We start from the raw sequence: 16,953 nt of genomic DNA, 5'->3' as shown, positions 1-16,953 counted from the left end.
ATGTCTGCGTGGAATCAGTCATGTTAGTGACATCAACTCCGATCCAGATTCAACTACCCGTGAATGTCTTTGTTCAACGTTTTAACAGAGTCTCAATTGTTTTAGTAAATGGCCGTTTTCCGCCACGTATTTCCGCTAAACAAATATGATAGTGAGATCTCTGAACAACTCAGTGAGGTGATCACTGCTTGCTTCATCGTCAAAAGCGGCACAAAATCGGTATAAAATCTTGTTTCTACGCACTTTCTCGATATCTAGTTTAGCTTGTAATAATTAAATATTACCTTTCGATGCGGTTAATTGCGTGGCAATATCGGCAAGATTCATTACCATTTCCTAGGGCTTCCCCCCTACAAATCATCGATGGTTTTACTGTTTCTACAGACATGATTACGAACCGATTATATAACTTTTCCAGTTCATCGTATTGATCTCTAAGTTTTGTGATTTCTTTGTCGTGGTCGACAACCAATATTTGTGTTGCCACGTTCTGTTCGCCATCTGAGTCAAGTACATAACCTATTTTCTTATTGTTCTATGTTAAAGTTTCCCGTGGCTGTGTCTGTCAGGCTTATGAACATTCGGCTGAATATTTCACGCAGGATAAACCAGAATATATAATCTTACTAATTTCATTGGTCCGAGCAAATTTACCCGTGGTAGACTCTATCATCCTGGTGATAATATTAGTAATTTTGATGTTGCTGGTTTTCGGGTTGCTACATTGATTCTGAAACACGATAAATTCGATTCGTTCGATGCAAGTGATGTTCATTACTGCGATTAATTGGACAGTTTAGTTCTCATCGCTCTATATTCATGTACAACCTCGATATGATTAATAGACGGTGGATTGTTACAAGCAATCGTTTCAAGCTCCGCAATGGAAAATATGGCCGTTCTATGTGATTGTCTATAATCTAAACGTGTTGAGATTTTTATTATTGTTAATTCATATGAGATATGAACCACCATTTCGTATCCAAAGCTCAACATACTTATTCTCGAACAAGACAAAACGGTTTTCGTCAATAAACCGTGGGGAAAATACCTTGGAAGTGCTACCATTTTTAAACTCGTTCTTTGCATTGTAAAAATATCGACGTAGCATTGAAAACATTTCGGAAACTATATTTCTCTATGTGGAACTTTCTTGTCTAAATCATCCAAAGATGTAACTGGCATAACGTGTTGAACAGTTTCTGCCTCAATTTGTGACAATCGCTAACATTCGTTTTGCTGTTGAACAATAGTTCTCTCAATTTTCTATTTCCTAAAATCGTGTCCAATCGTGGATACAGGTCATTGAATTGTAAACCTTAACTTGGTCCTGGACATCATGTGAGCTGAAAATACTTGTTTTGCTTCCATTGACTTTACAACGTGCTATTGGCATGTTGGTTATACAAAGGAGTTGATATCTCTAAAACGATTAATTCCCCCGATGCAATCTAGAGGACACATATCGCGGTCCCATCGTGGTTAGTAGTCACCATGCTGATTGCATATTGAAGTTTTTCCATACATGAACAGCATGTATTGAACAATATTCATTGAAACATAGCTGACAACAATGAGTTGTCTCTTACATGTGGAGCCAATGCACATTTGTTTTTGTATTTTAGTCATATGTATAACTAACATAATGTTTGTAAATGTTTTGTGCATAGCAACTTCGAGGAACCATGAACATTTTTAACGTTTGAGGTGTGAGTCCAAGCATTAGATAAAGGGACTCGTCCATCGTTGGAAATAAATAATCACATCACAATGATCTACTAGCGCAGTACAACAAGGAAGTCCTTCATTCCACATAACAAAGGTGGAATAGGCCGTTAAACATAAATTCACGGTGGTCGTCCTGTCCTCTATGTTGCTCCTGAACACCTTGCTGATTTTTCATCTTCAAAATAATTTCTTGAAGTCATTACGTCTGAACTTTACGCAAAATATGCTTAATTAGACAGTATTGCAATGCAAATATATATTGTAAACGCATAGTCTTGATAATTAACTTCGAATGTGAGATTGTTGTAACTGATCATTATGTCAGTATAATTGACTAATCGTTGTTATGATTTTCGGGATATCAAAACTATAATTAATTATATGACAGTTGCAATATAAAGTAATTGAACATCGACAAACGTTTGAACTTTTGAACATTACTTATAACATGAAATTGTTTACAAGATACTGAACAACAAGTTAAAGAAAAATCAACTAAAAAGAAGGAAAGTTAGTCTTGTTCCTAAATCTACTTTTTTAGCTAATTTTGTTCAAATGAGAAGCGGGGAACAAAACATAAACTACCTATTTCTAGACAAGATATTTTCAGTGTGTGATTTTAGACATATCTGCACAATGAAATAAATCCTAACACAAAATCCCATGAATTTATTCATAACCTATCTAGATGGGAGAAGTTTCTTGATATTATCAACTGATCTATCTTTCACAAGTAAAGTTTTAATCAAAGGTCTCAATTAATCATTTTATTTAAATGAACTTCATTATATCTTACAAAATGTGGAAACATAAAAAGTGCATTAGATTTCACTGTAACGGCATAAAAGAACTATTTTTATTTTGTTGTCATCCTCTCTCCAACAGTGATGTATAATACGATACAAAGATGACATTTCTCTTTAAAGATGATATAATTATAGTAGATCGTGTTTACAAATTAAACAAATGGCGCAGTTTTTCTTTAGTGTTTAATAGCGAACTAGCATGGTGCCAGTTGTCAGGATGCGAAAGGGAAACCCATTAAACTACCAAAGTTAGCCTTTAGTGGGATACAGTTCGGAATATATTTGTGGGCTGATCTCTTTAATCATTTAATTATTATTTTCTGTATTTTTTAACTACGCTCTCCTTAAAAAATCTTCGTGAAAATGTTAGACTATAGTTGCATTTTACCTGAAGACAAAAGTCATTGGAAAGTGTATTTAAAAAAGATGATCTTGTACCTGTGGTTATGAGGACAACGAAAACCAAAACGAAAACAAGAGAAATAAACAAACTGTTAATGAGAATGAGATATTCTTTCGTACATTTTAGCGATTTATAGTGTCGTTAAATACACAATAATTCTCAACTTCTATTTTAGAAACTCTTTGATAACAGAGTTTTAATTTGTTATACCCGTGTATATTTTATCAACCATGTCAGGAAAGAATATAGTTTAATTTTTAGTCCACAAAATCATGTATGGTTTACAATTACTTGCTATATCTGTGATGAACATCACTTTTGAGGATTGTAGTGAAAATGTATTTGTTGTACATGTTCATTTATTTTAAAAATTAATGTCGCATTTTTAATGAGTTCTACAATAACAAAATTAAAGGTATAGCAGGAATATATATATATATATATAATATATATATATATATATATATATATATATATATATATATATATATAGTGTTAGATATTGTAAGTTTATGCAAATATTCATGATAGTTCTCAGATTCAAAAGGATAGAGTCATTAATTTGAGGTATTATATCATGTGAATCATGCTACTAATATTAGTCAAATTTAATCCACGTTTAAAAATAAAAAGCTTAAGAACAATAAAATAAAGTATGCTATAACATAGTATATTAAAGTAATGTTTTAGTAGTAGCAGCAGTGGTAGCAGCGGTAGTATTATGAGGAGGATTTCCTGTTTTATGTTACCCTTATAAGCGATATATACCTAAATTTATACCCGATTTACGCGATCAAAATGCACATGTTTACATGCCTGAAGAAAAATAAACAAGTTCACTGGCCTCATCACAGGAGACAGCTTCATTAGGAAGGTGCAGGGTAGTAACGATGTTATAATGTAGTAATCGATGGTTTGAAATTGTTGGGAAGTTCGGAACGTTGCCAGTCTATGTCACAGTATTGCTTGAGAATCCTTGAGAAAAGTTTGGACGAAGCATCATATTGCGGGATCGATATTTTGTTGTCACATGTAAAATGCCTAGAGCTGTTCACATCTGGAATGAAGTTTCCACCATATTTCATCAATAGCACAGTGAGACATCGGCCTTTGAACAACGTGTTCATTAGATCATATGAATCATATATGACTCTATCATGGAAGCTTGGAAGTTTCTCTAGCCAGAAATTCGTGGACCTCATTGGAACGAAGGGGTGTGGGACTCTTTCCAGTCGAGCATTTCATTGTGGTCAATGTCTACTGACTCTTCTTTGCATCCACTTCGCATTACCACATCAATAATAATTGTCACCACAACATATTTAGTCTAGTATTTGCATAAATCGTTCAATGACGATAATATATGTAGTGAGTTAACTTGCTGAAAAACATATTGCTTCCCTGTCATTGCTTTATTTCGCTGTCTTCTAAGACATTGATGAATGATGAAAAAATATATTGCTGTCATTTGTAGTAGCATAAGTAATAGTAGCAGTAGTATTGTTGTTGCTGTTGTTAAAGTAATATTGTTCTTAGATTCCAGTCTCCCTGAGGTTACACCTACCGTTCCAACATCGGATTGTCCTGCGGATTATACAATGTACTCCGCCACTAAACAATGTTATAAGATCCTGAATTCCACGCAGTCCTGGTATGAGTCTCTGGCTCTTTGCCATGCAGAGGGGGCAAGCCTTGCCACCATTGCTGACCTCTATGACATGCTCTTCCTGGAACTATTCAGCGCTACAAATGCTCCCGATGCGTCATCCCTCTGGATTGGTCTCACAGATATTAAGGTATCGTTATTTCTGCAATATTACATTATTTGTGTAACTTGCTAAAATTAGCATCTTATGAGCATAAAGCCCTAATTGGGTCCTGTTTGATCTTTATTTCCATCAATTTATTTATCATAGTTAAAATGATAGAAGGTATTAAATTGACTGAACGTGCATCTCTCAAATATACATTTGTTACCAGTACATACTTTTAAACATGCTATTGAAAGTGTTCTCTTTTGTCCCAGAAGCTGAATATGTAAGTTTGCTTTGAATGATCAGTCCGACGCATGTTTCTATTGCTTGTACAATGTTTTTCGAAATGAGAATGTACCAAACTAAACTGACCATATATTTCACCAAAAAAAAACTTCAACAGAAAGCAAAGATATATGCAAATGAATCAACTATTGTGACTATTGTCATGGATTCTTGAAGTGCTACCCTATATCCATCATGCAAGGTCTGTCATGTTTTAATTGCAATTTGAGTTAAATTTTAGACTAGTTTTCATCTACCAAAGTCTTTGACTTTTGTATATAAGATATGATATGGTTATCCTAATACGTAGCAACAGGACCATACTTTTCATGGTGCGGTTCAACACATATTCCTTTATAGGTCGTATAAATACCACATGCCAGAATCAAATACCTCCACGTACTGAATGGTCAAAATTGAACAATATTGTAGCGTGAATCTTATCATAATATTAACGAAACACTGCTGCGCCTAGCCTTATAAGAACTTTTTTTCAATCTACTCTCAACTCTTCGATTCGCAAAGAACACGACATTTTTTGCTATTCATACTGATTCTGCAGTCCAATATATCGGCTGACACTGATAATAAATCCAGAAATAATTGAACGATTGTGAATTAGTGGATCCAATTTAAACATCGTAATAAATGAATTAGTGCATCGCATACTCGCATTCATCAGAAGATTGCATATTTTGTGTTTAACTAAAAAACTTACTCTTCCTGTTCACTATAGGAAGAAACACTTTTTGTTTCCCTAACTGTTCTTTATCATTTTTAACCATTTACCAATCAGATGTTCTGGCATATTCCCTTTGTGATTCACATGACCGCCGTATTCACTTATATAAAATCTTTATAAAGATTTGAAAATTAATAGTTAAAAATGATGTTAATACATGGTATTTATAAATAGTTGTATTACATAGAGAATTTTCATCATGAACACACTTTTTCGTAATTCTAAGCTATTGGAGCAATTTCCACAATATGTTCATCTTGATTATTCTATGTTTGCGACCGGTTTACTGTTTACGGTTTTGATATTTCATTCGGACTTTATTTTCAACTAGACCAAGTAAGCCTATATATGAAATTAATCCCGAATTGAACGACCGTTTTGCGAGGAAGAACATTGAGGACAACAAAATAAAGCATCCGGTCTTTCAAAACTGTACTTTGTTCGGATGAACTATGAATATTTTATATTAGCTCTATAACCAAAACTTAAAGGGCGAACATTATTATTTTATATCAATCGTTAACTGAATATAATAATGTTCAGCTCTCTAGATATAGTTTCCTTTTTCCTCCGCCAAGGCAAGAGGCGTTTTTGAATGGATCAGTGGCGCTCCAGTGACCTACACAAACTGGGATTATGGAGAGCCAAATCTACGGGAGAACATGTGTGTCACCATCAATGAAGGCTTTTTTAGACAAGTTCCATGCAATAGTTCTCATCCACCCGTATGCCAAACTTCAACAGGTATGTCATTTTGTCGTCCTCATATACGTCATTATTTGTCTTGCAAGGGGTCGAATTCAAACATCTTCAAATTACCCAGATATGTCTTTGCATTTCCTTGGCACAAGCTATTTGGTCGCTAAACTGATCCAGAATGATTCGACTCTGATCTACATTGATTATGATCCAGAGAGAATCGATTCTATCGTGCGTTGATTATTTTATCTTCTTAATATCTTTCGATCAAACTGGATCCAACAAGATAAACTAAACTTGTTGAAGAGATGCAATAGAACTCAAATATTTATACAAAACTTCATAGATTTTTTTCGGTAATCATCCCCCGACAATTCCATGATAGTTAATTTGTACTTGTTACTATCTTTGTGCTATATTGCTTGATAATCAACACAGCCAAAAACGGCCAATGAAAATGTACGCTTTTGCTAAATTCTTATAAAAGCTGAAGTAATTCTTTTAATGTTGCTCACTGAATAGGCTTTTCATCAAACATTGAGTATCAACCCTATTTTGTTTTGCTTTTGACCCATGATTATTTGCAAGAGATAATATGGCCATGTATGGGAATGCTACATGTTTGGTACTTTACTGACATCTGTATGAATATCACACAACTGATGTCACCATGGCCATATATAGAAATGTATCATGCCGATAGAACAATATGGCCATCTTCGGGTATTTTACATGGGTCCTGACACTGGCAATTTAAGTAAATTAACATAGTGATGGATTGCGAAAGCCATTGATGTGAATTTAATATTTCATTTGTGATCCTATGGTGGCTCATGCAAATTTAACATTGTGGATGGGACGCTATGGATTCCTATGGAAACTTAAGATTGAGTGGATCACTATGACCATATTAAAAATTTTCATTATGGATTGGTATGTACTTTAAAAGGAATGTTAACATTTTGTTCGGGTCGGTATGGCCCACAATACGAATTAAAATGGGAATGAGAATGGAACAGGATTGACGGATATAAAAATACATAACTAAAATGTCAAACGTTTAACTTCACAGGCGTACTCTACTAATGGATCTCCTCTTTAACATTATCATAGTGCTCAACTGTTTGTAGTTAAGGAACGCGCCAATAACAATGTTTCTTCAAACAAGGTAACCGGCAAACACGAAAGCGATTGAGACGTTTCTTGTATGCTTTTTTTCTGCAAAAGTACTTGAATGTTCTATTTGTCAATTTAGAAATCGACAATAACCAGCGTATCGAAATTGTTAAAACAAAGAATGAACTCTGTCACTTTCCTAAACTCATAGTTATTACCATTACCACATGAGAGAGAAAGAGAGAGAGAGGCGGAGTAAAGCGAAATCCTGTGCATTTATGCATTGTGCTTGATTTTCGATTGTGTCTGTCTGTTTTGCATTATTTAAATAAACAATATTTTAACGGACTATGGAAATTTGCACAGGATGGCGAAACGAACAGAGAAGATACCAACTGAGAATGTCTGTGTATCTTTGCACGCCACCCTATTAAAGTGCGCCAGTGCATGTTTATGTCTGATTCCTCATATATCCTCTCTGTGAATTACGTTACGATTGAAATTTCAAAATAATTTCCGCTTGTTAAACTATTTTATTGTATAACCTTTCCAATGGGCTTTTGAGATTATGTAATGCAGCCATTGTTTAGTATGTTGCTTTGCAACTTCCATGAGTCAAATCGTTTGTGTTATTCATGTAAGGGTTTATTATTGCTTCATTTGTTTGCTGATAAAATGTCCTTTCCTTGATGTTGCCTACTGCTTGTTAAACCAATCCGAATCGTAAAGGGATTATGTTAAACCAATCCGAATCGTACAGGGACTATGTTAGACCAATTTGAATCGTAAAGGGATCATGTTAAACCAATCCAATTCGTAAATGTTTTGTCTTTTTGAAGGGAGAAGACATATATAGATAATTCTTTAATGTGGCTCAAGGGTCGGTAAATATAATTAAGACCTGATTTATAAATAAGTAAAATCTCATTAAAAAAGTAACCAGGATTTCGCAATGAATGCTTGAATGTAATCGACATTTTGAAACGCTCAGTTCTAATAATATGCAGTTTGCCGAATTAGCTGGTGTTTAAACTAAAATAATGATATCACCAGCAAAAGCAAAGAATATATGACCTTTCTAATGGTTAGAATATAAATCATGATGTGATTCACTTAAATTGTTTCTAATTTTAGTATCCACAATCGATAATAGTATGTGTCCCGAGAAAGTAACAAGAAAAAGTCAAGCACGTGTGTCGTACTATCTATAGTTTTATTCTGAAAATAGAATATTTACATTCGATGCGTTCAAGATGGCCACTATCGCTTAACCGGCTTGAAGCAGCTGTTTCGTTTTTTGTGCCGTTTTCATGATATATGTGCTTGTTGCCTGTCTTCGTCTACGTTATTGTGTTCATCATGTATTGGCTGTTCAGTTCGTATGTGTTTCTTCATCTCCTTGTTGTTTAAACGAGAACAATTAGACTTTTTCTCAGCTGTCTTGCTTCACTGCTACAACTTTCTTTGTTTTTGAACAAACCGCCATCACGTGATACACGCCAGTCAACCCGTTTATGCTATGATGGACCTTCATTAATTGCTTTAAATGATCATTCATTGGCTCTCCACACTACAATGTGATCTACACTAAACAAACTGGGACTACATTCATCATTACTTAAATGTAAACAGAAGCGAAAATAGAAACGATGTTTCAAAGCTGGCCGGCGTAGAACAGGAAGAAGAATTCCAGTTATCTCCCTTATGCCCTTTCCGGCTCAACAATTTAAAAATTCGACCGTTAGTTTAGATAACCTTATTCTAATCCCTATTAAATCGTCAACCTTTGTGTCAACTATCCAAGAGATACCTCTGCGTAGTGCATTATTCAATGTCCAATCAGTAGGACCAACGGAAAAGTGCAAAGAAATAGTTCATTTTATCAACGATCAGAATATTGACTTCTTTTTCCTGACAGAAACATGGCTAAAAACATCAGCCGTTGAGCCCAAGTGTGCGGATCTAACACCCACTGGTTACTCCATCAAGTCGTTCCCCCGCCATTCTCGCGGAGGTGGACTTAATTTCATCACAAAGAACTCAATGATCAAACGTCTTAACTACACCACAACATTCAATTTTGACAACACATCGTTTGAACTAGTCCAAACCACACTCACACTGGAGCAAAGATCAGTCCATTTTTACTGCCTATACCGCCCTTCTCCTAGTAGAAAAACAAGCTGGCTGAATCTCACTTTTTGGAGCAGTTTCCGAATAACCTGTAGTATGGGAATTCGATAGGTGGCAACCTGAGTATTCTTCGAGATTTCAACTTTCACTTTGACTTTCCATTAATGTTTTCAACCTGAAACAGTTTACCAAACCACCCATAAACATAGTCACAGTTTAGACTGGATACTTCATAGACCTGATGATAACATTCTACGGTCCTCCCTGGTATCCCATGAACTTGCATCAGATCACCTCTGCATTATATGCCATCTTGACGTATCAGTCCCTAACCCTCCATCTTTATCTGCTACTAACAGAAACCTCCGTATGATAAATGAACCAAACTAATGCATGACATCCAAGCAAACCTAACAACTTGCTTACCTCCTACAGCAGAACAACGAGATTACTAAAAAGCTAGTGTCAAGGAACAAATGTACAACACTTCCAACTACCTTGTCTCCAGTCGACCTTCCGGACACGTTTGAAAATGTCTTCCGTGACAAAGTACAAACCATTAGAGATAAGCTTGACTACACAATTTCAATTCACTCATCGTCACGATACAGTTGGGATACAGAATTTGAGCCGCAACGATTAGCAGCATTTGAACCTGTCTCTATGGATTTCGTACGAACAATCCTGATAAAGAGTGCACCAAAGTCATGTCGACTTGATCCAATTCCAACATCACTGCTGCCTGAGTGCTTAGATCCAGTATTGCCTTCACTAACTGATGTTATTAATACCCCTCTCTCATCAGGGGAATTCCCATTATTTTTCAAAACTGCCATTGTAAAGCCTCTGCTGAGGAAACCAACACTAGACCATAACGATTTAAAGAACTACCGCCCAGTTTCTAATCTCCCATTCATATCAAAAATCTTAGAAAAGGTTGTTCTATCCCAGCTTGTATCTCATCTGAATTCAAACAGTCTTTTTAGCAATGTACAATCTGCATATCGCCCTTGCCACAGTACTGAAACTACTCCTCTAAAAGTAGTTAATGGCATTCTATCTGCTTTGGATAGCGGCAAAATTACAGTCCTCACCCTCCTTGATTTGTCTGCAGCATTTGACACAATAGACCACGATATATTACTTCACTGTCTCCAGCATGTATTTAGCATTCACAATACAGCCTTACTGTGGTTCAAGTCTTACTTGGTCAACAGGACACAAATCGTGTCTGCAAATGGAGTACACTCCAGCCCAGTTAATATATGTTGTGGTGTTACACAGGGGTCTGTTCTTGGACCTGTTTTCTTCATTCTATACACTCAGCTGCTCTCAAGTGTCAGATCATCATCCAGTGTCTCACCAATTGTACGCTGATGACACCCAAATATACAAATCTAGCCACCCAACTGAAGTTGATGCTACCATCCAAGGTGTTGACAGGTGCATTTCTGATGTGAAATCATGGATGACATGTAACAAGCTGCAGATGAATGATGATAAAACTGAGGTCATTCTGATCACAACACAGGCTTTCTCATTCACATTCTTTAACTCAAACAATAAATATCAGCAACACCAACATGAAATTCACACAGTCAGTACGAAACCTAGATGTTACTCTGGACAGTACTCTCACATTGCACCAACATGTCATGAAGATATGCAAGGTGTCACAGGATGAAGCCGGGTTTGGACTGGATTAGAGAAGACGCCAAAAGCAACTGCGTTTACAAGATGTTTATTTATAAACGCAATTTAAATATTAACAAATCTGACACCATTATAAACAAAAAGAAAAGGAAAATTATAAAGTTCCTAACATGGAACTATCAACTACAGTTAACTCAACGAGAAAAAACTCAAACATGAATTTAACAAATGGAATTTCAAACAAACGTGAATTAAATCCTATCATCGATCAAAAAAATAAAAGTATTTGATCTACACCCCAATATAAACAAACTTGAATGTATCGTTCAAATAACGATTTTGAAATGCAGGTCAATTTGAATGTATCATTCATATAACGGTATTGAAAAGAATGTAAATTTGAATGTATCATTCGAATAACGATTTTGAATGTACTGTATCGTTAAAATAACGATTTTGAAATGCAGGTAAATTATGAATGTATTGGTCGTAAACAGATATTGAAATAGGAAGGAATGAAATTACGAACCTATCGATCGTTGATATAAAAATAGGAATGAATGAAATTATGAACCTGTCGATGGTAACCCGATATTGAAAAAAGAATGAATGAAATTATGAACACATCGATCGTTCACATAACGATATAGCAATAGGAATGAATGAAAATTACGAACCTTTCGATCGTTCACATAACGATATTACAATAGGAAAGAATGACATTATGAACCTATCGATCGTTCACATAACGATCTAGCATTTGGAATGAATGAAATTATGAAATGCAATAGTGGAAATAACATGGAACACTATATATAACTATCGCGGCGCCCATTTGACGACCAAGATGTAACTCCAGTTCCAAGCGCTCTAGTCAATGGCCAGAGAAGCACCCATGCATGGTCCGCTCCTGTCAGTCTGTTGAAGGATCCCTCGAGAGCCCTCACATCACAGACCCGATGATCGCGAAGCCCTGGTCCCTCGCATCGAGAAAACTAGTCCACTCTTCCGATCCAAGGTCACCATAACACAGCGTAACACGAAACTCCACAGAGTTCTATGACTCCACATCAAACGATGTACAAGGCATGGCAGGCATGTATAAAGCAGCTCTACAGCTGGTGACTCCACATCAAACCATATACAAGGCATGGCAGAAGGCAGTTAAAATTATAACAACTAAACCGTGTAGTACATATGACACGGATAAGTACTTCTGCATTGATATATGTTGCGCATGCGCGCACATGAATTCGTTAACCATTACCTTAATTGTTCAATGCATGCAGCGTATAAATAAATATCAATTTGTCTGTTCAGTTACAACAAGTAGCTAACTCGAACCAGACTAAAGTATTTATAATATGGCGGCGTATAATCTAGGTATTGACTCTGTAGAATTTAGAATAAATTGTTTCCTGCTCGTTAGCTACTGCATATATAAGTCTTTTTGAAACATTAATTAAGGTTCTCAAACATGTAGAGTATGAAAACAATTCTGTCATATAAACGAATAGTAATAAAGAAAATTTCATTACCTCTACAGCTGGAGATTTGCTTCCGTAAAGGGGTAAGCTTCCTGACAAGACTCTGCGTAATGTGATTTGGTTTTAGAAAATTCGCTCTATACGTACACTAGCTGTGACAGAGATGCGCAGCTAGGTAATTAGGTTTCCCGCTGCAGGCAATTTGCACATGCAGGAGTCTGAGTTTCGCTCAAGATTTCGAAATAACTAGAACCGAAAAAATATACCACTCTCTGGTGACGCTGTACGCGTCAACGAAACCCGAGTACATTTTTGACAACATATACATATTGATATAACTCGTACACAATTTCGTGACATAAGGCTGCATATCTTGAGCTAAGACGCATCAGCTCCATTCGCTAATATCTTTCAGTTGATGCCACTAAAACACTTGTGTGTTCATTAGTACATGTACCTTCAAGACTGGACTATTGTAACTCAATTCGGTCTGGTTCATCTCAATATCTACTCAAGAAACTTCAAAAAGTTCAAAACACAGCTTCTCGGATCATCCTTAGAGTACCACGATCAGAACACACCTCCCCGCTGCTCTGTACCCTACACTGGTTATCCATTCGATCCGGAATCAATCACAAAATTTGTTCTCTGTGCTACGTTTCACTGACGGATTCCAGTGCAACATTCCTATCCGACCTCACCCATGTGTATACCCCAGCAAGATACTTACGCTCCTCTTCTGACAATCGTATACTCATTATTCCCACTATGAAAACAAAGAAATATGGACAACGTTCTTTTGCATACCAGGGCCCAGCAACGTGGAATGAATTGCCCACTGAACTTAGACACAAAGACACAGTGATCCCATTCAAGAGTGCTCTTAAAACTCACTTATTTTGAATTGCAACAACAAACTTAAAGACCTAATAATGTTTCCTACCTTAAATATTTTCAGCATGTTTTTGTTTTCTAATTCCATTGTGTTTGGTTTTTGCAATCATATCATTATATATGGTTTTTTTATAGGTGTTGTCTAACGTTGTAACGCGCTTAGAGCTTCTAAAGATTAGGTGCTATACAAAGTCCTCGTTATTATTATTATTATTATTATTATTATTATTATTATTCACATTTTATTAAACAGAAGTGTATTCCATGCATATATAGATCGATGTAAAGAAAGAACTACTGCTTGTTTCCTGTCTAGTACTAATTCAAACAGATTTATTCCTATTTCTAAGATTATCACTGTTTCTTTCACTAGTCAATGATGGTGCTAGGTCAGCAGGACAATACAAAGGTGCCATGCAACATTTTGTAAAAGTATCGTAGTTAAAGAGATATTTGTCTATGTACCCGGGTAGATCGAGCAGTTCAAATATATAATAACAAATACGCTTTTAAGAAGACCGATTCAAATTCTTTCTAAATGAATATGTACTTTGCTTTGATTTTTATTGTTATTGTTATGTTATTTTTATTTGTTTGTGGGGGGACAAGTAATGAGAGCATATTTCATTACTGTCGAGTAACAACCTTTTGGCTATTGGATTCATCAGTATTTACATTAACTGCTTTGGACTTTAATTTGAAGTTAGAGAACTTTTCGGAAATATTTAAGGCAATCAATGTATGGTTGCTTTTATGGAAAAAATTTAACTAAGGAAAATTGAGTCTTAAGTAACATTTTGCAGTTATTTTCTGTCATAGGAAAAAGCTCTTTCGCGTCAAGGTCAACAACACCATCAACTCACTGGGCGATTTGTAGAAATTCTTCAATGGCTGTCTTTGGCGAGAAGTGTTACCTAGTTGTGTTTGATATGCAGGTAGACTGGTCCACTGCCAGCGAGATGTGCAGAGACAGCGGCATGATATTAGCCAGTATACACAGCCATCAGGAATCGGAGTTCGTCAAGAACCAGATCCTAAGTCGCTCTCCTGACTATCATGTAAAAAGCGTTTGGATTGGACTAGTTGAGCATCCACTCACTGTTCAGTTTTTCGGTGAAAGTATGTATCTCATTGTCAGGAAAACAACACGTTTAAAACGTTATGACATGATCCTGTCCTCTGTCAGAACTCCTATGTTTTATTTCACTAGGCTTTTCTTATGATGCATATCAACTTAGATTTATAACTTTATTCAAATCCATATTAAATCGTCAACGTTTGTGTCAATTATGCAAGAGATACCGCTGTGTATTGCATTATCCAATGCCCAATCAGTACGACCACCGGAAAAGCGCACAGAAATAGTTAATTTTATTAACGACCAGAATATCGACGTCTTTTTCCTTAAACGGAGGAAAATATCAAAATTTTGAATTGCTATTTCAAATGTACCATTCAAATAAACTGATCCAAAACCTTATTAAAATTTTCTGTAAAAGAATCATGTTCTGTTGGAAGAAGTGGAAAGACTTTTACCTAATTGTCTTAGAACAAACAAAAAAACATCTGAACACAATTTGTTTTGTATTTATTAATTTGTTGACGCTCCGGTTGAGATATGTTCCCCTCAAAAGGTGAAAAATATAATAGAAAAAAATGGTAACTTCTCGATTGTTGAGTCGTTGTTTACGATGTGGTACGTTACATTTATGTAAAAGGTTTTACGATCTTTACAGTTGTAGTGTCCTTTTTCTACAAATGAGAATGAATATGAGTACGATTCTGATTAAATAACTGAACTGGTCAGTACAATAATAATATGCATGATTCAACAGGGCGGTTCTTCTGGATAGATATGACTCCGCTTAACTTCTTCAACTGGGATGACGGAGAACCGAACAGCGAGACAACGGCGTGCGCTGAGTTATCTGCCCTTACCGGAGCCTGGTACGATGACGATTGCTCTGTCAAGAAGGGATTCGTCTGCAAGGGTGACCCAGGTAAACATAGATATCATGGGAATGTATGTATATATGTATAATGACTTTGAATTTTGTCGGTCATTCTTCGTTTTAATTTATCTAAGTCATGAAAATAATTTAACAGAAATTTCTCGAGTTCTAGCTGATTCAATGCAGTACTTCATTTTTCCTTTCCTCCATCTATTGATAACTACATTATTGCATGTCTTTTGGAATATTTTGATTATCTAACATTGTGCCGCTTTTATATTGTAACCATTTGTCTTGACATTATTGACTTATATGAAGACACTCCTTCTTCAGCGAAGTTTTCCCAAGCATGATCGAACATATCTTATTACTGGTATTATTTCTAACTCACCTCTACGAAGTAGAGTAGAACTATGGAATTGGCCTCAGAGTCTGCACATATAAATGTACACACATATGTACAACCTAGGCAGCGGTTTCAAGCAGGTTTCAGAGCACCTTCTGCTTGGAGATGGGCAAATTTTGTATATTCAGAACATTTGTCGTACATTCCTGGTTGAATATTTAGTTTTGGTCATGATTTTGACATACTCTATACATTGTTTGACACGCGGAATCCTACTGTTTGGTGAGGGGATGATGCTGATGAGTTTTACACATTTTTCACACAAGAAGTTCTCGTTTGACAGTATTTCACGTTTCACTGGCTTTTCTTAAAGTTTGTACTTTAGCTTTGTTTTGCCAGCTCTATTTATAATAGAACCATTAAAAAGATAAGCGTATGTACCTGTTACTACCAGAACCTTACAACAGAAGGTCACTGTGATCTACATTTCACACTTTTCCACTTCCTTTAAGTCGCGCATTTAGCCCATGACCAAGTAGGATTTTTTGCAGTATGTGTATGTGCGTTATGCCTAAAATCGTGACCTAAATGCCTTTTTTGCTCTCTGTTTACACAGTTATATTTATAAATACGAAACGTGGTGGTAGTGTCTATTAATGAGTCATACACCATCATCACAAAAGCAGGTTAATGTGACCCATATTTAAAACTTCAATGACTTTTATTGAATTTTGTATTTTAAATTGATTTCTTAAGCTCTGTTCATGCTACAAATATGAAACAGGACGATCATATAAATATACATCATAGAATAAACTAACGACAAAAGGGAATCCGTTGCGATCGATATTTCACAGCTTACTGGAGAAGTTAACTTTGCATGTTTAGCTCATGACCAACATGAGTTCTGAACACTGCGCACATTGTTATATCTAGAATCCTGATAATTCGTGAT

At 35.7% G+C, this 16,953-nt stretch overlaps 1 protein-coding gene across 2 annotated transcripts in view; it reads left to right on the top strand.

Annotated features, from left to right (window-relative positions):
- LOC149791647 (lymphocyte antigen 75-like) overlaps window positions 1–16,953 on the top strand; it is a 195,995-nt gene that overhangs the window by 166,985 nt on the left and 12,057 nt on the right. The window contains exons 52-55 of one of the 2 annotated variants that reach the window (XM_089970198.1): window positions 4,474–4,733; window positions 6,297–6,462; window positions 14,520–14,819; window positions 15,536–15,700. In XM_089970198.1, the coding sequence (XP_089826324.1) occupies window positions 4,474–4,733; window positions 6,297–6,462; window positions 14,520–14,819; window positions 15,536–15,700 (891 nt within the window). Of the gene's footprint in view, window positions 1–4,473; window positions 4,734–6,296; window positions 6,463–14,519; window positions 14,820–15,532; window positions 15,701–16,953 lie in introns of both variants that reach the window. The other variant, XM_089970197.1, reaches the window with a different exon arrangement.

This window comes from Sinohyriopsis cumingii, chromosome 9, assembly GCF_028554795.1.
Source record: "Sinohyriopsis cumingii isolate HCF-2022 chromosome 9, ASM2855479v2, whole genome shotgun sequence".
NCBI classification, from domain to species: Eukaryota; Metazoa; Mollusca; class Bivalvia; order Unionida; family Unionidae; genus Sinohyriopsis; species Sinohyriopsis cumingii.
Note: the sequence above shows the minus strand (reverse complement) of the source record. Positions and strands in the feature narration are given on the sequence as shown.